At 51.4% G+C, this 23,242-nt stretch overlaps 1 protein-coding gene across 3 annotated transcripts in view; it reads right to left on the reverse strand.

Moving 5' to 3' along the window:
* Window positions 1–255: 255 nt before the first annotated feature.
* Window positions 256–23,242, reverse strand: part of LOC144329449 (SH3 domain and tetratricopeptide repeat-containing protein 1-like) — a 52,071-nt gene continuing 29,084 nt past the window's right edge. For 2 of the 3 annotated variants that reach the window (XM_078005062.1, XM_078005064.1), the window contains exons 5-10: window positions 10,865–11,045; window positions 9,539–9,689; window positions 5,503–5,625; window positions 4,641–4,797; window positions 3,484–3,680; window positions 256–656 (exon numbers count right to left, since the gene is read on the reverse strand). In XM_078005062.1, the coding sequence (XP_077861188.1) occupies window positions 9,656–9,689; window positions 10,865–11,045 (215 nt within the window). In that variant the 3' untranslated portion in view covers window positions 256–656; window positions 3,484–3,680; window positions 4,641–4,797; window positions 5,503–5,625; window positions 9,539–9,655. Of the gene's footprint in view, window positions 657–3,483; window positions 3,681–4,640; window positions 4,798–5,502; window positions 5,626–9,538; window positions 9,690–10,864; window positions 11,046–11,567; window positions 11,886–23,242 lie in introns of those variants that run through there. The other variant, XM_078005061.1, reaches the window with a different exon arrangement.

Genomic DNA, 23,242 nt, shown 5'->3' on the forward strand with positions numbered 1-23,242 from the left:
GAAGGTTAAAGGCAAGGGCGGCACGAGACCTACAGCAAGAGCTCTGAGCAGGGAGAGCAAGGAGCTGCCCAGAGTTCCACCACCATCTCCCCTCTGGCCGCCGAGGAAACCGAGGCTCATGATGACCTGGCCCAGGTCTGTTGGACTCACAGTTGTTCTCATCCCCAAGATCAGCGGGCTGCCACCAGGGAAGGAGATGGCCCCCAGACACAGCCCAGGAAGCACACAGGGAAGGATGCCCTGGGGACTTCGGTATGTTATTGCAAAAAAAAAACCATTTATTGCTATTTGAACCCTGCTTTCATGCCTCCATTTCCCAGAAAATGAGCCACGGGAGACACCAGGAGAGGGAGGAGACCATCCTCCTTGCACAAAACCCACTCCCTCGGATGCTGTCCTCAGCGAGGGTGGCTGGGGGCCAACCAGGGGGCCCACCCGCAGAGTGGCAGAGGAGGCAGGTTGACCCTGCGGATGTTGAGCTCTGTGGCGAAGGTCCTGGCCTTCTGGTAGAAGAGGAGCGACTTCTCACGGTCCAGGAGGAAGTTGTGGGAGATGGTGGCCGGCCGCGTGTAGATCTTCAGCTGTGCCTTCTTGTTGCCCAGGTCCACGGCGGCTGCCAGTGCCAGCTGGTAGTACCCGGCTGCATCAAACGGGTCCTGAAGGGGACAGGTCATGCTCAGCAAAAGGGGGACTCGGAGCCCGTCTTCCCAGAGGCCGTTCCTGTCTCCAGGTCATTCCACATGTCCAGCCAATGCTGGCTCACCCCATGATCCCTGAAGCCTGTGACACTGCTGTGGTCTCAGCTGCAGGAGGTGGGGATGACCCTGACACCCCTGGAAGCCTTCCTGACTGCCCCTACGCCCCACTCACCCCAAGTCTCCTGCCCCAGTGCCACCCTCTCTGCAGGCAGTGGCTGCTTTCCCCATGGGCTGAGGTCAGGGCAGATCCTGCCTGCTCTGAGAGTTCCATGCAGGGCCCGTGGCTCCAAGCCACAGCAGGGGCACAGCGTTGAGTGACCCAGGCTCCCCTCTGGCCCCTGTCCATGCTGACCATTTCCAGGCCCTCCACGGGACAGGCCAGGTACAAAACCATCTCACAGGTGTTCTCTCTGGCAATGTTCCCTGAAATATTGACGGAGTGTGACTCCCCAGACATCCACTCCCATTTTCAATGCATCTTTGGCTCAAACTCACCATCCCTGGGTTGGGATGCCGTCTCCCAGACCTCCTCCTTGACCCTCCCATCCCCCACCCGGCTTCTCCCCAGGCGCCTCCTCCACATGGGGTCACCCAAGGGACCTCTCTAAGACCCATGCCTAGCCTGTCCCTCTTTACCATCTCAAGATGACTCCCAGGGCCAAGGACAAAGTCCAAGATGCAGCAGTCCATTCCCCCACTGCCCCGCCCCACACACGGCGCAGGGGCGTGAGAAGGCCCCGAGTCACCGCCACTGCTCATCCAATGCCCCCCGGCCCAGCCGAACACTGGACTCTGTGCTGGGTACGTGGCTGAGCCTAATGTCCTTGCTCCCAGTCTGAGGGACCTGGGAGTGAACACTGACCACACAGGGTGGCCCGGGCTGTGGCAGAGGGAAGCCCAGGAGCCTGTGGGGGGCCCAGGAGGCCCCAGACTCAGCCAGGGGTGGAAGGCAAAGGCTTCCTGAAGGGGTGGGGGCATCCCAACTAAACAGGAAGGAGCCAGCCAATGCATATGTCTCTGCGTGTGCCTGTGCATGTGTCTGTGCATATTTGGGTGCCTGTGTGTCTGTGCGTGTTTGTGTGCCTGTGTGCATGCCTGTGTGTGTGTGCGTGTCTGTGTGTGCGCGCCTGTGTGTGCGTGTGCCTGTGCCCGTGTGCATTTGCGTGTGCATTTCCATGTGCCTGTAGTGTGTGCAGCAGCTAGTGAGTGGCAGGCTGAGCCAGGACACACCTAATCCTACCTATTCCAGGGCTCGCTCTCACGTGTAGACTAAAGGGGACCCCTTTTTAGAGGCAATCGGCAAAGATGCCCATTTACCCCTGCCTCTCTGCCAGCCTTCCAGGCCCCATGCAGCCCGGCTTTTTCTCCTACTCCTCTGGGCCCTGGGTCCAGAGCCTACTACACAAGGAGGAGGGTGTAGCCTTGGAAAGACAGCCGCCCTTGGGGAATTCCAAGGGGGCCTCCCTGTGGGAAGCTGGCCTGCGCTGACAGCATAGTCACGATGAGGCCCAGAGGGCTGTGCATGGGAAGGAAGACTGTGCATGGGAAGGAGGGCTGTGCATGGGAAGGAGGTGAAGGAGGCCTCTGCCCCTCAACCCCAACCGTGGACTTTGGCCTCTCAGGTACTACTTGGCCCTTTCCTTCCTCCTGGGCAGGCGGAGTGGGCGGCAGGCTTGACCAAAACAGAGAAAGGCCTCTTCTGGGAGGCCCGTCCACCTGGGTCCCAGGCGAGCCCCTGAGCGGTGAGCAGCGTCCCTCTAGGTCTGACACTTGGCACCTCCCTGTCTGGCTGGGACTTGGGAGGCCACAGGGACCACTTCTGACCACCAGGTGTCGTCAGCACTGGGCGGGGGCCTTCTGGGCAGCCCCAGGCCTGCGGTGGGGGATATGCGGCGGGGTCTTAGGGCTGCCCCAGCTCCTCATGTTGTTCTAAGGCCCCCAAGATCTCGGCCGCAGGACTGGAGTGCCCTGGCCCCTCAGCCCATAAGGAGCACTGACGCGGTGCCGGTGCGATGCTGAGGAGGGACGGTGCCTGCTGGGCAGAGGGGTGGAGACACCCCAGGTCTGAGTCTGACAGTCCCAGCTCTCCACCCCTGCAGGGCTGGGGGCAGAGGGAGCACAGCACCTCCCCTCGAGACAGACCCGACCCAGCAAGGCCTCAGCCTGGCTGGCTGGGGCCCCGCCCCACCGCACCTGCCCTGAGCTGGGGTTTCCCTGTCTGTGAACCCAATGGTAAGACACTGGTCCCACCCCACCCTTCCTGGGTGATGTGAAAATTCAAGGTGTCTTGGAACTCCAGGAAGGAGTTGCCCAGTGCAGGCTGGCACCCTGGGCAGGCTTCCTAGACGAGGCGCCAGGATTTGGGTTGGATCTTGCAACGTTGATTCAATGTGAGGATGATGCCGTCCTCCGAAATGTCCTTCTCCCGACCCTGTTTTCTTTGTTAAATGCAACTTGACACTTGACTGTCAAGAATCAGCTTTGGTGTCATCTCCTCCAGGAGGGCCCCCCGACTGCAATCCTCCTTCTTTATCCAGAGGACACCATTGCCTACTCATGTGTCAGCCTCCCTGGCTGAGACTGAGTTCTTGAGGGTGGGGCCTGGCCAGCTTGGGAGCTAGGTTGTATCTGCTGACCTTGCCGGCTCCTCCAGCCACTTGCAGAGCTCCATGGAGGCCACTGGGCCATTCCTAAGGAAGGCTGGAACCCAGGCCTCTGGGGTCTGGGTGGAGATCCCACTCCAAGGGGGCCGGGAACACCCCAAGCCCTGCCCCTCCCCACCCACCTTCAGGTCGTAGAAGATGATGTCACCGAGCACCTGGTACACATTCACGTAGTGGAGGGTCTCCTCGTCGAACTCCAGCGGCGAGTTGCAGAGCTATAGGGCCTTGAGGTAGAAGTGCTCTGCCAGCTTGCCATGACCCAGCTGATGGTGCAGGGCGGCCAGCCGGTGGTAGGCCATGCGCTCATTCAGCTGGTCCCCTGGGGTGGAGGCCAAAGGGGCAGGTGTGAGGATGTGGCTCCCTGGGGCAGGGAGGGCACAGGCCCCTCTGGAGCAGGTATGCAGACCCCAGGCAGTACACCTGGCTTGCCTGCAGGCACCTGCGGTCACCTGGGCAGCTCTGGCCGGTCCCTTCTGGGTTCCCAGACTCACTTTCCCATCTGCAAAGCAGAATTAATAAGGCCTGCCCCTGTCTACTGTGAGGCTTTGGCAAAGTCGGACTTGGATGGCCCAGCTCTGTGCCTACACATAGCCACCTGCCTATGCTCACTGGTTTTAACCAGGGGAGCCCAAAAGCCATGCAGTCCAGGTGCTCCCAGGCACCCCGGCTCCAGGCAACCCACAGACATAACATCCGACTCCTCCTGGGTGTGTCACAATCGGAGCCCCCTACTTTGGGGAGTCAGCTGCACACCTACTGTGTACTGGGCCACAGGGCACAAGGCGCTGGGGCATGCGGCCTGCCTAGGGTTCCCTGTCTCTGGAGGGGGACAGACGACCCTGGCACAGCACCAGGGGATGCCCGGCCTTAAGGGGCAGACTGTTGGAAGGGGAATTGGGATTTTATCAGCCAGAGAGCTGGGTGGTTGATGAGGGTGGGAAGGGTACAAGAGAAAGGGAATATGCCACTCAGCCTGGCACATACAGGGACCAACGAGATGCCTGGCATGTCTGGAAGGCAGAGGGCACACTGGGCGGCCCTTGTGGTCAGCAGCGGGAACAGGCAGAGGAAACAGAGCTCAGTCAGGCAGGGAGCTCTGCACTGCGTGAGACCTCGGGCTGTGCCGCACAGCTGGACGGGGAAGCCAGTTGGGCAGATCTGCCTGCCTGGACAGGAGACCAGGAAAATCCAGCAGCTGTTTCAGCTCCTGCCCTGCAGTCCTGGAGGCTGGGCTCTGGCAAAGTGTGGGTCCTGGCAGGGTAGGGCTCAGGGGACTTACCCAGAGTGATGCTGAGTGCTAGGGCCACGTAGGCAAACTCCAAGCACTCCTGGGGATTTTCCAGTGTGGCCAGCAGTGCCACCAGCTTGTTGCACAGCTGTAGCTGCAGCTCCGCCTTGCGGTTGCCTGTAGTCATTGCCAGGGCCAGGACCCGGTCCTACCACACAGGCAGGTGGGGTCAGGTTTCCCGTAGCACCCACCTTGCCCAGCGCCCTCCTCAGAGCTCAAACATGTGCTTGGAGCTTCCCACACCCCAGCTACACCTGCACCTCCACACAGCTCTGTGCTCTGGGATAACACACAGTTCAGACACCCAAGTTGGGGGCTGAAGAGTCACCTGAGGCCCATCCAGCTACACCCGGCAGCCTCAGACCCGTATTTCCCACCTGGCCACCGGGGGTCTGACTCGGGGGAGCCAGCACTCCTCTCTGCTCTAAAAACACCACATTTATCTGTGCCCAGGGCTGAGCCACACCGTGAGCTCAGAGGAAGGGAGAAGCCGTCCCACTTCGGGGTGCATGCAGACCCGGGCCTCCCACTGACATGCTGTGTGTCCTCTGACATGTCCCTGTGCCTCTCTGAGCCTCAGTTTCCTCATCTGAAAGATGGGGACAGAACTTCCCGCTCATGGTTGCTTGAGATCATCAGGTACAAGGGTAGAGCCATTGTCACATCCAGGCCCCGAGCGTTTGTCCCGGGCAGGGGCACGGTCAATATCATGCCCGGTGAGACCACTTGGAAACTAGCATGTGCATGGGTGGCCCTGCCTCCAGGTGGGAGGCCTCTGCCCTGCCACACCTGTGCCTCAGCCCTCCAGGTGCCCCCCTGAGGCCCACCCACATCAGCCCACAGGCCAGCTCACCCAGTAGAAGGACACAGCTTTCTCCTGCTCCCAGGCCCCACTGAAGAAGATGTCTCCAGCTGCCTCAAACAGCTCCGGCCCCAGGTTGGGGTCACCTGTGTACAGGACCACATTCTGTGCCACCTGAAAGGAGACAGAAGTTCCCTCAAGACCCACACCTGGTGAGGTGGCCATGCCCACCTTTTCCAGCCTCCTTCCTCTCACACACTACAGGTACACCTGAGCATTTTTCAGACCCTGTGCATTAGGGCTGCCCCCACCACTGGCATGAGGACAATGAACTGATGCACCTGAGTGCCAGGAGATGACTGAGCAGCTGCAGCCCAGGAGCCCGACACCTGTGAATCCTACCACCAGGGCTAGCCCTAGCCCACTCCCCCTGCACTCAAACCAGTCTCCGTGGCCCCCAGATTGCTGGGAGCCCATCCCCTGGCTCCTTTCTGCGTTGCCACATCCCTGCCACATCAACAGTGTTTGTGGGTGGGCCTGGTCCCCTCTTGGCCATGAGCTCTTGATCCCTCTCCTCAGCTCAAGGAGGTATACAGCAGGTGCTCAGTAATGAAAGCTTCACCAGGCTCGTGGGCTTCACAATTTGTTCCGGATCACACTGTGTTTGGGAAAGCCTCTGAAAACAGCCACTATGATAGATTCATTTTGTAAGGAGATGTGCCACGTGTTGCTTGGAGCAAGTTCTTCTGTGTGTTAACTGAGTGGTCACATTATTTGAGCATGTGCTGTATTTGAGCAGGTGCTGGGCACTGTGAGGGGCTGCGCCTCTGCCCTCAGGGAGAAGATGCTGGCCACTGGGGGAGGATATGAGGGAACCAGTTGGAGGGAGGAAAAAGGCACACAACAGGTGCTCAGCAGTGGCTTAGGAATGAGTGGATGGATGGATGAATGGATGAGGAGATGTAGACACATGGATGGATGGATGAGTGTGTGGATAGATTAATGCTGGGATGGATGGATGGACGGATGGATGGATGGATGGATGAATGGATGGATGGATGGATGGATGGATGGATGGATGGATGGATGGATGGACGGACGGATGGACGGACGGGTGGGTGGATGGATGGGTGGATGGATGGATGGATGGATGGATGGCTGGCTGGCTGGCTGGCTGGGTGGAATGATGTGTGTATGTCTGTATGTATGTATGGGTGGGTAGATAATGTATGGATGGGTGGAGGGTAGATGATGTATGTGCATATGGATGGATAGATGGTAGATGAATGTATGGATAAACAAATTGACAGATAGATGAATGGAGGGATGGATTAATAGGTAGATTGGTGGGTGGATGGATGAATGATGGATGGATGGTCGAACAGTGAATGGATGGATGGGAGAAAGGATGGATGGAAGGATGGATGGATGGATGAATGGATGGGTGAATGGATGATGGATGGATGGAAGGATGAACAGGAGGATGGATGGATGATGGAAGCATGGATGGATGATGGAAGCATGGATGGATGATGGATGGATGGATGAATGGATAAAAGGATATGTGGATGGATGATGGATGGATGGAAGGATAAACTGGTGATTGGATGGATGATGGAAGGATGAACGGACAGATGGATGGAACAACAGGTGAATGGATGGATAGACGGGTGAATGGATGGATAAAAGGATGGGTGAATGATGGATGGGTGAATGATGGATGGATGAATGGACAGATGGATGAATGGACAGATGGATGGATGAATGGACAGATGGATGGATGATGGATGGATGGATGGATGGATGGATGGATGGATGATGGATGGATGGATGAACAAATGAATGGATGGATGATGGAAGGATGGATGGATGAATGGATAAATGGATAGATGGATGAATGATGGATGGATGGATGAACAGGAGGTGAGTGGATGGTCGATGGAAGGATGGATGGATGACAGATGGATATATGGATGAATGGATAAATGGATGAATGGATGAATGATGGATGGATGAATGGTGGATGGATGAATGATAGATGGATGGAAGGATGAACAGGTGGATGGATGGAAGGATGGAAGGATGAACAGGTGAATGGATGGTTGATGGAAGGATGAATGGACGGATGGATGGATGAACAGGTGAATGGATGGATAGACGGGTAAATGGATGTATGATAAAAGGATGGATGATAAAAGGATGGATGGATGAATGGACAGATGGATGGATGAATGGACAGATGGATGGATGATGGATGGATGGATGGATGGATGGATGATGGATGGATGGATGAACAGATGAATGGATGGATGATGGAAGGATGGATGGATGAATGGATAAATGGATAGATGGATGAATGATGGATGGATGGATGAACAGGAGGTGAGTGGATGGTTGATGGAAGGATGAATGGATGACAGATGGATATATGGATGAATGGATAAATGGATGAATGGATAAATGGATGAATGGATGAATGATGGATGGATGAATGGTAGATGGATGGAAGGATGAACAGGTGGGTGGATGGAAGGATGAACAGGTGAATGGATGGTTGATGGAAGGATGAATGGACGGATGGATGGATGAACAGGTGAATGGATGGATAGACGGGTGAATGGATGGATGATAAATGGATGTATGATAAAAGGATGGATGATAAAAGGATGGATAGATGAATGGACAGATGGATGGATGATGGCTGGATGGATGATGGATGGATGGATAAATGGATGGATGGATGGATGATGGATAGATGGAAGGATGAACAGATGAATGGATGGATGATGGAAGGATAGATGATGGAAAGATGGGTGGATGATGGAAGGATGGATGGATGGATGAATGGATAAATGGATGGATGGAAGGATGAACAGGAGGTGAGTGGATGGATGATGGAAGGATAGATGGATGATAGATGGATGGATGAATAAATGGATGAATGGATAAAATGGATGGATGGATGGATGAATGATGGATGGATGGAAGGACGAACAGGTGAATGGATGGATGATGGAAGGATGGATGGATGAATGGACGAACAGGTGGATGGATGGTGGCTGAATGAATGGATGATAAAAGAATGGATGAATGATGGATGGATGAATGGATGGATGGATGGACGATACATGGATGAATGGAAGGATGAACAGGTGAATGGAAGGATGAACAGGTGAATGGATGTATGATAGAAGGATGGATGGATGGATGGATGGAAGGATGAGCAGGCGAGTGGATGAATGATGGAAGGATGGATGGATGATGGATGGATGGAAGAATGAACAGGTGAATGGATGATGGAAGGATGGAAGAATGGACAGAGAGATGGATGAACAGCTCAATGGATGGATGGATGATAAAAGGATGGATGATGAATGAATGGATGGATGGATGGACAGCTGAATGAAAGCATCATGGATGGATGGAAGATGGTTGGATGGATAATGGAAAGATGGATGGAAGGATGGATGGAAGGATGGACGAACAGGTGAATGGATGGACGAAGAGGTGAACAGAAGCATGATGGATGGACGGATGGATAGAAGGATGAACAGTTGGATGGATGATGGAAAGATAGATGGAAGGATGGATGGATGGACGAACAGGTGAATGGATGGATGGACAGGTGAATGGATGGATGATAAAAGGATGGATGGATGATAGATGGATGGATGGACGGAGGGATGGATGGATGGACGGAGGGATGGATGATGGATGGATGGATGGATGCGTGGAAAGACAAACAGGTGAATGGATGGATGATGGAAGGATGGAAGGATGGATGGATGGATGATAGATGGATAGATGGAAGGACCCACAGGTATATGGGAAGATGATGGAAGAATGGATGGATGATGGATGGATGGATGGAAGGATGAGCAGGTAAACAGATAGATGATGGAAGGATGAATGGATGGGTGGATGGACAGGTGAATGGATGGATAGATGGGTGAATAGATGGATGAGAAAAGGATGGATGAATGATGGATGGATGGATGGACAGATGGATGGATGGACAGATGAATGGATGGGTGGATGGACAGAGAGTGAACAGCACAGGGGTCCTCCTGCATCCCTTGCCACTCACCTGGATGTACAGGTCCACCAGCTCGCTCTGCTGCAGGCTGTAGTAGATCTTCCCTGCTTGCAGGCAGGCACGCGCCTCCTTCTCTTTCTTCTGAAGATCAATGAAAATCCCCAGACTTCATTTAGTGTAGTCCAGAGTGGATTTGTAGGCCCTGGAATCAGACACAGGTGTCAGAACAAGGGCTTTCATCCTCCTGGAACCAGTCTGCCTCCTCCTGTGGGTCTGGTGACAGATGAATCTGGAATGTGCGGACTGGGAACGGCCCTCTTGTGTGTGCAGTGTTCTGCCCTTCCCAGGCTACTGGGAGGGCCAGGGTGAACACACACAGCATGGAAAAGATGAAGGATATCCTTCTGAGGGAATTGAGCATCATGCTGCCCTGTGGCAGGAGGAGTGTGCTAGTCCATCTCCCCTGCCTTCCAGACATGGCCTGTGTCTTCTCCAGACGCACCAGGAGCCGTTAGTGTTCAGAGGCTATCTGGGCCGATGGTTCTCAAGGTGTGCAGGTATCACAGTCACCCGGAGGCCTGTCCCTATAGCTTGCTGGCCCTGCCCACAGAGCTTCCGGCTCCACAGGCCTGGGGCAGGCCCTAGAACTCCCACTTGCCACAGGCTCCTAGGTGACATGGATCCTGCTCTGCTGGTCCAGGGACTACACTTTGAGAAGCATGGCTCTAGCACACTGGCCCATTTTCCTTCTGTGAACCTGAGGCCAAGACTGGAGCCAGTCTCCCAGGTCCCCATGGAATCTGGCTCCTTCCCTGCTCTCTCAGTAAGTCTGACACTCGACGGGGTGTGACTGCAGCAATGTCACTGGGCCCTGTGGGTGGAGTGGCCAGGGCCATGGTTACCCCACCAGGTCAGGATGCTTGGGGGAAGCCGAGTAGGCCACATATGGGATGTGAGACCTTGAAACCCTGCCCCAGGGAAGCAGGTGACACAACTGGCTCTGTCTTCTGTGGGAGAGAAGCCACAGGTGGCTGCTGTGGTCACATTTAAGGGGACAGATGAAGGCCAGGAGTAAAGATTCGGGGCAGTCAGAGGTCAGATGACAAAAGCCACCATAGTAGGAAGAACAGCCCGAGTGCACGTACTGCCTCTGCTGGGGTGGAGATGACCTTTGACCCAACAAGGGAGGCTCAAGCTGGGACTCACGGGCCAGCAGCAGCCCTGGAACGACCCCAGGCCCACCAGCTCAAAGCATCTGATGCCAAGGAACCAAATGATCAAAAGGAGAGGGGCTGCTGGGGTCCTGGGCCAGATTTCTTGTGCCCCCCTCCCTGCCCTGCCCGTCCCCACCTCCACCACTGCAAAGCCAGCCCTTACCGCTCGGTACCCAGGGACAGGTAGAGCTGACTGATGGTCTCCAGGAGCTGCCCCTCCAGCACCTTGTCGGCCACCTTGCGGGCCAGGGAGAGCTGGAGCTCATGGTAGATGACACACTGGGCCTCACTGGGCATGACAGTGCCGTAGAAGTAGCACAGCCGCTGGAAGGACCGCAGCTGGCCTGGGCAGAAGACAAAATGGAAGACGTTAGTCTCCCAGCATTGAAGCGAGGCTGGCTGGGCTCGGAGGACCCTGCGCCATGCTTGCCTCTTTCACACCTCTGTGAGCCTGGGCCCCATAGGTGGGGAGACTGAGCACAGACAGGCCATGCACCCATTTCAGGACAGATTCCGAACACACAGTTACATGGGCACACCTTGGTGCAGATGCTCATGGTAGAGGCCGGCCTTCTTTACAACTCCCAGGGCTGAGGTCCTGGCCAGGCTCGGCCCCTGCACCAGGCCATCTATTTCTGCTTCACAAAGCCTCTCTGGCCAGGACCAGGGCCGCCTTCAGCCTGAGCTGATGAGGCCAGGGGCACAAGTAGCCCCTGTCGCAGATGGAACCCTGAGAGAGCAAAGCCAAGCATCATGTCTGCCACATACGGCATCATGTTGGGGGAACGGGGTTCAAAGCTGGGCCCTGGCGTTCCCACACATGCTTCTCTCATGCAACCAGGCTCCCAAGCCACAGGCTCACTGACCTCTCCCAAAGCCAGGGCGCTGGGAACAGTGGAAAGCTTCTGATTTTCTAGTGCCAGAAACATTCCGGAGATTAACACAGGAAACCAGGTACGCCAAATGGACAGCTGTTACACACACCACCCAACAACAGCTGAATACACAGTCCTCTCGAGCACCCATGGGACATTCCCCATGACAGACCATGTGCCAGGCCACAAAATGAGCCTCAGTGAATGGAGAAGGTCTGAGACCAAAGCAGAGGTGTTCTTCAGCTGTACTGGCATGAAACTGGAAATCAACAGTGAAGGAAATGTGAGAAATTCAAAAATATGTGGAAATTACACACTCCTAAACAACCAGTGAGTCAAAGAGACCATCAGGGAAACTGAAAACTAATTTGAGAAGAATGCAAACAAATGCACAGCCCGGGCCAGCGCGGTGGCTCACGCCTGTCATCCCAGCACTGTGGGAGGCCGAGGCGGGAGGATCGCTTGAGTCCAGGAGTTTGAGAACAGCCTGGGAAACATGGTGAAATCCCGTCTCTATAAAAAAATAAAATATAAAAATTAGCCGGGTAGGGTGGTGCATGTCTGTAATCCCAGCTACTCGGGAGGCTGAGGCATGAGAATGGCTTGAACCTGGGTAGAAGCTGCAGTGAGCCAAGATTACACCACTGCACCCCACCCTGGGCAATAGAGCAAAACTCTGTCTTTAAAAAAAAAAAAAAAAAAAAAAGCACAGTGTATCAAAAATTCCAACATGCAGCTAAGGCAGTGCTGAAAGGGAAATTTATAACTGTAAATGTCTACATTCAAAGACGAAGAAAAATCTCAAATCAAAAACCTAACCTTCCACCTTGAGAAACTAGAAAAAGAATGAACTAAACCCAAAGCAAATAAAAGGAAGAAAATAATAAATATGAGAGTGGAAATGGGAAGTAAAAATACAGAGAATGGAAAAACAAAAGAGATAATCAACAGAACCAAAAGTGGGTTTTTTGAAAATAATAACAAAATTGACAAATCTTTCACCAGACTGACCAAGAAAAGAAATAGGGACACAAATGACCGAAATCAGAGACTGAGCACCATGGCTCACGCCTGTCATCCCAGCGCTTTGTGAGGCCGAGGTGGAAGGATCGCTGAGGCCAGCATTCAAGACTAGCCTGGGGGAACATGATGAGACCCCATCTCTAATAAAAAGAAATAAATAAAAAATTAAAAACCCAAGTTTCTAAAATGAGAAATGAAAGAGGAAACATTATTGCCAACCTGACAGAAATAAAAGGATTCCATGAAAACACTACGAACAACTCTACACCAACAAATCAGACCATCTAGACACAACAGCCAAACTCCTAAAATGACACAAACTACCAAAAGTGACTCAAAAATGACCCCAAGTAAGCATGTGGGGTATCAGCGCCGCCCTCGGTCTCCTTGACCATTCAGGGCAGGGTAGGGAGATAGGGAGGCATGATCCCCGTTCCCTGGCCTGCATTTCCAAGTCTGAATCCCCCAGCACCCTGGGGAGGGCCTCGTAGGAGGAGGTGCCACAGGCTATTGTGCCAGGAGCCACGGGAGGCTGCAGTGGGGGTTGGGGCGCTGGATTCCTGGAGGGTCTCCTTCCAGTCAGAGAATGCCCCTGGGGAAGAAGCCTGGGTCTGAACCCCCCACCCCTCCTTGGGCAGATATGTGGGACCGGGGCCCCTTCACATGGTCCTTCCCAAAATCTCATCCCTCCTAGGGCCAGGAGTGGGTGCCAGGCCTGTGCTGGGAAATGGGCAGATTTGGCCACAGCCCCTGGGGCTCTGGTCCAGGCCACAGGAGGCAGCTCTGAGTGCTCTCACTATGCCATGACAAAGCACTGCAAGGCAGAGGGGACCCACAACAGTATCCCTTGTCTCGGCCATTTCCCTGGACTCAACTTCCTCATCTATCCTCTGCGGCCTAGATTTCGGACAGCCCTGCCCACCTACTGTCCATTCACTGCTCAGTCTGCAGTGACTGTTGGATAGCACTCCATGGCTCCCCAGTGCTCTTGGGGAAAAGGCCAAGCCACAGCCTGAGGCCCCAGGCCCTGCTTAGCTCTCCAGAAGAGCTTCTCACCATCCAGCACCCAACCCACGCACTCCTAACTCTGCACCTCCCTGCATAAGCCCTGCTCACTCACCCCCGCTCACACCCCACTTATCCCCGCTCACACTTCCGCTCACTCACCCCAATCACACCTCCGCTCACTCACCCCCACTCAGTCATCCCCGCTCACACTCCCACTCACTCACCCCATCACACCTCCGCTCACTCACCCCCACTCACTCATCTCCACTCACACTCCCGCTCACTCATCCCCACTCACTCACCACCGCACCCCACTCATCCCGGCTCACACTCCTGATCACTCACTCCCATCACACCTCTGCTCACTCACCCCCACTCATCCCCGCTCACTGACCATCACACCTCCGCTCACTCACCACCACTCACTCATCCCCGCTCACTCACCCCCACTCAATCACCCCCACTCACTCACCGCCCCTCACACCCCCTTTGTCCCCGCTCACTCACCCCCACTCGCTCACCCCTGCTCACACCCCACTCATCCCCGCTCACACTCCCACTCACCCCCATCACACCTCCACTCACTCACCCCCACTCACTCATCCCCGCTCACTCACCCCCACTCACTCACCACCACTCACCCCCACTAGCTTATCCCTGGTCCTTCACACAGGCTACACCACCAGCCCCTCCACCACCACCTATTACTTGACTAAATCCTCTCAACCCTCTGGTCCCAGACTAAGAGGCTTCCCTAACCCGGGGCCAAGTGCTGCCCCGCCATCACGCCACTCACCCTTTTGTGGCTTCTCTGGCCTAAAACTCACATTCCCACGCTCAGTCCCTGCCACCCGAGGACCCCACAAGCCCCATTTATGGGTGGGGCCTGGCACACACTGCACAACGAGCTGCTTTTGCATGAACTGCTCTGCGGCTTCGGGCAATCACCCGCCCCGTGTCCTTTGTGAAGTGGGATGACAGGTGCGCAGCCTGCCAACACACCAAGCAGATAAGACGGGCACAAGAACCGGCGTTCAGGGCCTGGCTCATGGAGGGGCCCCAAGTCCCAGCTCAGCAGAGCCTGTCTTGATCCCAGGGTTATGGCTAGGGATTCCCAGCACGCAGGACTTTCCGTGCTCAAGGCAGCATGGTCCCTGGGCAAACTGGGAAGAGCTGGCTGCCCCAGTAGGGCAGAGGGCCTGGCCTTGCATGGGAACCGCCTGTCTCCAGGGCGCTTGCCAACATCTGCTGCTGGCCATGACTCAGCACTTTCGATGGTGGAAAAACCACCACTTGTTTCTGAATCACAAACCCCAGGTGTGCCCTGATGCGAGTGGCCCCGGAAGGTGAACAGGAGGAACCGGGGCACTCACTCTCCACATGGCCCATCTCCACAGCGACTGGAAGGGCCCACTCATAGTAGCCCTTGCCCTGCTGGGCCGGACCCTGGTGGGTGCAGAGGTGGCCCAGCTGCAGGAGCACGTGGGTGAAGTCCCGGCCACACTCCCTGCAGGGCAGCCTTGAGAACAGCCGCACGGCCTCCAGGAGGTGGTGCTGGGCCAGCCTGCTGGCACCCGCGTGCAGGCACAGGGTCCCGAAGTTGGCCAGCACCACTGCCTGGTTCCTCCGCTGGCCCAGGTCCTGAGCCGCCCGCAGGGTGCGGTAGTAGCCCTAGGCTGCCTGTCTCATCCGGCCCAGCAGGGCAAGGGCTACTATGCCTTCAGAGCCACGTCTCTCTCTTGTCATCTAACCCATTTAAACTCTCCTTTCAAACTATATGCCAGACCTAACCACTTCTCACCTTTCTCATCATTTCCAACCAGGTCCAGCCCTCATCACAGCGCTCTGGGTTACTGCAAAAGCCTCCCAATCGCCAGGCACAGTGGCTCATGCTTGTAATCCCAGTACTTTGGTAGGCCAAGGCAGGTGGATCATCAGAGGTCAGGAGTTCAAGACCAGCCTGGCCAACATGGTGAAACCCCTCTACTAAAAATACAAAAAATTAGCCAAGCATGGTGGTGGGTGCCTGTAATCCCAGCTATTCGGGAGGCTGAAGCAGGAGAATCACTTGAACACAGAAGGCAGAGGTTACAGTGAGCCGAGATCGTGCCATTGCACTCCAGCCTGGGTGACAAGAGCGAAACTCCATCTCAGAAGGTTTAAAAAAAAAAAAAAAAGCCTCCCAACCTACCTCTCTCCTTCCACCTTTCACCCTACCCTGCATTCTACCTTCCACTCTCAAACATTTCAGAAAAAAAAAAAAAAAATTATATCCACAGAGAGAGAAAGAGAAAGTACAAATGGGGTGAAATGTTTGGGGAATCTGAGGGAAGAGTATATGGGAATTCTCTGTACTATTTTTGCAACTTTTCCATAAGTCTGGATTATTTTGAATTCAAGAGTTAAACAAAGAAAAAACAAAAACCAAAACAAAAACAAAACACTATCTCCATTTGTGAATCCATCCTGTCTTTCCCCTGGCAACTGAAGGATGCTCTCAACTAAGCACATCTATTTTTTCATGAACACTAAAAGAATCCTTGCCTAGTTTTGACTTTCTGTGCTTGGCAGTAGAATTTCATATATGTGTGTGTGTACATATATGTGTGTGGTGTGTGTGTATATACAGAAAGGGAGAAATATATATGTGTGTATATATATAAATATATTGTAAATTTATAATGGTAATGTGTATATATATAAATATATGTGTGTGTTTAGATATATATAATACATACCCCATAGGCTGTCCTTAACCAGTTCTAAACTTAGTCAGAAAAACACATACCTAAGCAGAGAATTTCAAAATAATAAGATGAATATTTTGATAGAGGGATGTGTTGCTATGGAACATGCTGCTAAGACACAAAACCTCCTAGATGGGGCAAAGAATGAACGAAGTTTTGCACCTATAGGCACCCCCTCTGATATCCCCTCAAACGTTTATATTTATATGCATTTGCTTCCCCCAGGACCCCCGTTTCATAAGGGTTAGTCCTAGAGCCTAGCAAGTTCCTACTACAGCTGGCACACATATGCCATTCAAGAAACAGTGGCTGAGTGAATGACGAGTTAAGAACCATTTGTCAGCCAGTGCTCAGTAATACAAAATGCACTGGTATGCAAACTATATTTTTGTTGAAAGCAAGGGCAGGATCACAAATTATCTTTCCAGAGAAACCAAACCTCAAAAGCTTCTTTACCCTACTAAAGCACGTTATAAGAAGCTCCCCTTACATAAAAGAAAACCTCCTCATTCGTTATCAATGGCATGGAAACCTAATAAGCCTTCACCTCTGATGACATCTCTTCCATCCCCAGGGCTAGAAGAAGGAGGTTCTGGAAACCCTGGTAGTTGTGAAGGTGGCTCCCAGCTCTGACAGTCTTGAACCCTGCGGGTGCGGAGGTCACACAGCAGAAGAACAACAGAGGGAAGCATCATCAGGCTTTGAATATGTTTGAACCAGAGATGGCAAATAGGCTGCAGCCAACTGAAAACACCAGAGATTCATGGTGGCCACCTGAGGGGTTGTGCTCTTAAAAAACAAAAATAAAAATTAAAAATTAAAAAATTAAAAAAGGAAGGGGTCAAGAATCCATCAGGTCTGACTGAGATGTGTATCAGTGACTAACACCTCATATGGCAAAAGTACTCCGGTGCGCTTTGGGTACTCACAGCTTCAGCAGTATTCAAAGGCGTGTGCTTCCCTAAGACTAAGCCACGGGAATACCCCCAGCAACAATGCCAGGAGAAACGTCTAACATGGATTTGGCTAGAAATACAGTTGTCTTTAACAAATTAACACTGAATAAATCCTGACTTATTAGAGCCTGCGAGAATGACATTCTCAATAACAGTTATCACTACAATCTCCAAACATCTGCAATCCTGCAAGGAGGAACTGTGACAGCGCAGGCCACGTGTCCAGACGGCTTCCCAGACTGCCTGTCACAGAATAAAAGAAATGAAACCCCCCCTAAGAATGTCTTCACTCACATTTAGCCAGTTGTTCCTTTGTGTGCATCTCTTTGCTAAAATGGCCATTCTTCCCCACAGCCTGAAGTCATACACTAAAATAAATGAGACTCACATGAAGCCAGAAACGTGCAGATGCCAAGGAAACCAACACAAACGAAATGGGCTGGAGAGTGTGGCCAGGAGGATGGTACTTCCCAGGAAGCAATTACTTCATCTCTGCCCATGAAGCAGGCAGCTGTCACTGTCCCCCAGGCCCACGCCAGCCACTCGAAGTAGGTTCTAACCAAACTACCTCCAACAATCAACATAAATACACCACACAATTGGCTTCTGAAAGGACACCTTGCAACCAACAAGAAACTGCTAGCACAGCTTTGAAAAACTGTGCAACTAAAATCCTTGGAAAGGGATCAACACTGCCACATTTTGACTCAAATACTGTTTCGTGGTAGCACTGCAATAATTCACTGAAACAAAAGAATGAATGAGGAACATTATATAAATGAATATAAAAGAATGAATGAAGAATGAACATTATATAAATGAATGTTTATATAGGAATCAGAGGAAGCATGACTAATCATTTAAAGAAATAGGTCAAGAAACTGCTAGGTTCAGATGCTACCGTGAGACACTGTCAGGGCCTTAGGCAAATTCACTTCTCTTGGTCCTGTTTCTAGGTTCATCAAAAATCAGCTTCGGATTAGGGAATCTGTTGCTTTCCAATGCCTTCCTTCTGCGATTCCAGCCCAGATTTTAGGACTGCTCTCCCACTTGGTATATGAAAGCACTTTCTATGTACAATAGCAAGAGTACATTTCTGTGTTGAATGCGGTTTGGGACCTACTCTATGAGGCAGAATATCATCATGTAATTTTAAGCATGACAACAAGGCACACTCTAGATAAGGATAACACATAAGGCATGGCCATACACCTGTGTGTGCCTGGCAGGGAGATGGGGAAGTCTCATTTAATGAAGCCGGGGTGCCTGTTGCACCTTAACATCCTCAGTCCACATCAAGTTCACAACGTCCTTCTGACATCAAACCACAGGTATCACATACTTTTCCATACTTTCCACCCAAGATTAAAATATGCAGAGCACACCGTGATAAAGACGCCTCCATCCCCAGCATGTGGGCTCACATTCTGTAGAATTACATACTTTCAGGGCAAAATGGTGACCAGGTTGTAGTGGCAAGCAAGACTGGGCTCCGTGGGGACAGCAGGCCCTGCAGCAGCCACCACTCCAGTTGCCACAGTCTGATGCAGCTGCAGAGAAGCTGTGGCTGAGGCCATTCACTTTGTGAGAGAACCGCACAGGAGGGAAAAGGTAGGGAAGGTAGGGAAGAGGGCAATGTCAGGCTTCTGAGCCCAAGCCAAGCCATCGCATCCCCTGTGACTTGCACATATATGCCCAGATGGCCTGAAGTAACTGAAGAATCACAAAAGAAGTGCAAATGCCCTGTCCGGCCTTAACTGATGACATTCCACCACAAAAGAAGTGAAAATGGCCGGTTCTTGCCTTAAGTGATGATATTATCTTGTGAAATTCCTTTTCCTGGCTCATCCTGGCTCAAAAAGCTCCCACACTGAGCACCTTGTGACCCCCACTCCTGCCCACCAGAGAACAACCCCCCTTTGACTGTAATTTTCCTTTACCTACCCAAATCCTATAAAATGGCCCCACCCTTATCTCCCTCCACTGACTCTCTTTTAGGACTCAGCCCGCCTGCACCCAGGTGATTAAAAAGCTTTATTGCTCACACAAAGCCTGTTTGGTGGTCTCTTCACACGGACGTACATGACAGGCAGGTGCAGAGCCAGGGAAGGATCTGTGATGAGACCAGAAAGGAATGCGCCTCCCTGTACACACACTCGGAGTTTATGACAATGTGGGTAGGGGGCTGAACTGGATGCCTGAGAACATTCCTCCAAGTTCCTTTGCTGATTTTCTAAATATTGGTGTAAACTCTGAACTCAGAAAATTTTTTTAAATCACTTCAATCAACATCTTTGTCTGGTGCTCAGCATCATCATGTCTACATGATTATCTAGAAAACCAACTTCAGTTCTAAGGCTCACGTCCTCCTACAGTGTCCCAGGGATTTTACAAGGGAATGCACCTCTCATTCGCATCAAGAACACACACAACTACCATTAAATAAATGCTTAATTTGCTTACACAATTTTTTAAACACCCAGATTTGAAATACAATAGAGAAGACAACTTTTTGATAGCTCTGCTTGCCAACTGGAGAAAATAACCTGCCATGATTTCTAACCAGTCAACCACCTGTCTTCCCTGGCTGCAGTAGGAGCAATCTTTCTGAGCTCAGGATTAAAAAGAACCTAGCTGGTTAAGGGACAGATAATCATCAGTTCTCAGCAGGCCTCCTGGGTCCCAAATCCCCATGTGATACGTGGAAGTAAAAAGCTATCAATGACCAAGCATCTGGACGCTTATCCCACCTTGCCATCTGCTTCTCCTGCCATGCAAATATAAAATTAATAAGCCTGCTATTAGAGAACAGAGTTGGTGCTGCATCTGTCTTCCTAAAATTACGGATAATTACCAGCCCACAATGGCTTCTAATCAGATTTGAGTGGTCCCTTAGACAGGAAGCTAAAGTGCCTCAGCCCTAAACTGAGAAGAAAACAGAAACTGGAATGTTCTAGGTTTGATTTTTTTCGCCCTTGTTCTAAAGTTGCTGTCCCCAAATCTCCTTCTACTGTCTTGTTTATAAAATGTATGAGAAACAGGGAAATTTAAAGACACTATAGAAATGGCCACTTTTTCTAGGTACAAACTTCGTCAACATGATTTTCAGCTGCTGGGCTTTTTCTCCACAAACTGTGAGCCTGGAGTACATTTTTCTCCCTCGTGGTTACACATTCAGAGTCAGGGAAAGTGGCTTTAGCAGTAAAGAGGGGAGTGCAGTGAGAAGTGACCGGGCACTGAGAAGGGCAGACAGGGACTCTACCTCGGTGGCCTGCAGCATTCCTGGGCCTCGGCCTTTACTTTTCTATCTGTACAAGGGATCTAAAGGCCCGTGATTCTAGGCCACGACAGCTCTTCATACACACATACGCAAATATCACACGCCTATGTGAAAAGCTGTGACACTTGGCTGATTTCCTGAAGAAGTTATCTTGTATCATTTCTACTCAAGTACTCCACCTCCTTCCAGACAAGTATCTGAGGATGATGGGCGATCCCACAGCAATGTGTGTAACCTCTCCTGCTTATGATCCCTGTTCACATAGCATTTTCCAAAAGCATTTGGTGTGAAGTGCCAGAAGAAAGAAGAAGAAGGTTCTTTTAGCCCATTCATTCATTCAACAAATATTGACTGACTAACTACGTGCCAGGCACTGGTGATATAACAAGGAACATACATATTTTTGTAGGTAGAGACAGACAACCAAAAAGTATGTTAAAGAGTGATCAATGCTGTAGAGGAAAATACACCAGGAAACAGGAAAGAAGAATACCCCTAGCCACCCTACACTGGGGTGATGCTAGCGTTACAAAATGGAAACAGCGGCCGGGCACGGTGGCTCACACCTGTAATCTCAGCTCTTTGGGAGACTGAGGCAGGCAGATCATCTGAGTTCAGGAGTTCAAGATCAGCCTGACCAATACGGCGAAACTCTGTCTCTACTAAAAACATAAAAATTAGCTGGACGTGGTGGCACACACCTGTAATCCCAGTTACTCAGGAAGATGAGGCACAAGAATCACTTGAACCTGGGAGGCAGAGGTTGGAGTGAGCCGAGGTCGTGCCACTGCACTCCAGCCTGGGTGACAGAGCAAGACTCTGTCTCAAAAAAAGTAAAAATAAAAATAAAATGTAAACAGAGAATAAGATACCAAAAGAAAGAACGTGAACGATTAATTGTAACAAAAGCCTTTGTAAGCTGATACTTTCCTTCCTGGATCCTTTTACCTTACAAATGGAAAAAAACGGTGGGTAGGGGTAGCATCAAAATTATGGTGATGTTTTAAGATGGCTTTGGGTTTCAGATATCTGACAGCCATACTCATGTACTTCAAGGAGAAAGCTCTAGCTCTGTAAGCCATCTGGGCAATGGTTTAATGTCTTTTTTTTTTTTTTTTTTTTTTTTCCCAGAGGATTTTTAAAGTACAGGAAAACGTGTGTGTTTATTTGGCTGCTCTGTGCCCGCACACGTGCAAACTGTGCTAACAGGTTTTTCCATGTTTTGCTGAATTTGCCAGCTTGCCATAAACAGGCTTCCATGTCTTAATTGTCTATAAATAGCACGAACACACAAAAATGCAAATCAAGACAAGCTGTCCCTTCAACTGCTGCTGCCATGATGACAGCGAGCGACAATTGGCCAAATCAATACATGGAGACTGAAGCTGTCCGGCAGAGAGCACAGGGCCGACTGCTTTTCCCATAGCATTTAAAGAAACAAGCGGAAACAGCTCTCCACACAGGACAGACACGTCCTTTGTTCTTTGAATAAATGCTGCCAATGCCCAAAATACTTTCTCCATCACACTATCTATATGGAATTCAAGTTCCTTCCAATACCATGAGTAACACCAGTGATAGACTATGTTTAGCCATAATGACCCATTAGCATTCTTTTTCCTCTAAAATGTTGAAATAATAACATTGAGTGTGCACTCACGAGGTGCCAGGCTCTGAGTTTGATCTCGTTTAGTTCTCATTGAAATCCGGTAAGATCAGTACCATATTCTCTCATTTTTCATAGATGAGGAAACTGAGTCATAGAAAGGCTAAGTAAGTTGTCCATGGTCACAGGTTATTTAGGAACTTTTCTCCAAACTTTCAAAAGTTAACTACTGCCACTATTACTAATGGGTTTCTGTTTGTTTGTTTTTCTTTTTTTTTTTTTTTGAGACAGGGTCTTGCTCTGACCAGACTGGAGTGCAGTGGCGTAATGATGTTTCACTGCAGCCTCGACTTCCCGGGCTCAAGTGATTCTCGCACCTCAGCCTCTCCAGTAGCTGGGATTACAGGCATGAGCCACCACACCTGGCTAATTTTTTAATTTTTATTTTTTGTAGGGATGGGGTTTCACCATGTTGCCCAGACTGGTTCCGAACTCTGGGCTCAAGAGATCCTCCCAGGTCGGCCTCCCAAAGTGCTGGGATTACAGGTGTAAACCACTGTGCACAGCCCTACAAATGCGACTTGTACAAAGTCAGAGCAGTGAGCAGGAAGAGAACAGAGACTTCAGTGAGTCTCCTGGCTGTTGCAACACCATATCCCTCCTCCATACCGTAATGTGTCTACACCCACCAAGCTCCTAGATGTTGAAGGCAGGCCAGCTCAGAGCCGAAACAGCAGTAAAGAAAGAGAAGATGCAGACATGCGTCTTGATTTCAGTTCCAGCGTGCGTCTCTCCCCTGCAGCTGCACAGGCAGAAACCAGGGGCCTGAGTCTGAGGCAGTGTGTTTGGTTCCTGGCAGGTAATCTTTTGGGAGACCATCCCATACAATTAGTGTTACACTTCTCAAAAAGGAAGTGAGACTTTTATAGAAAAATCGATTCCATTTGGGAGAAAGGTCTAATAAAACCACAAAAGGATAATACAACAACAAATTAAATTCATCTGTCCAAACTGAAATCCCAAAGCCCTCTGGGCACACAGCTGCT

This window comes from Macaca mulatta, chromosome 6, assembly GCF_049350105.2.
Source record: "Macaca mulatta isolate MMU2019108-1 chromosome 6, T2T-MMU8v2.0, whole genome shotgun sequence".
Classification (NCBI taxonomy): Eukaryota; Metazoa; Chordata; class Mammalia; order Primates; family Cercopithecidae; genus Macaca; species Macaca mulatta.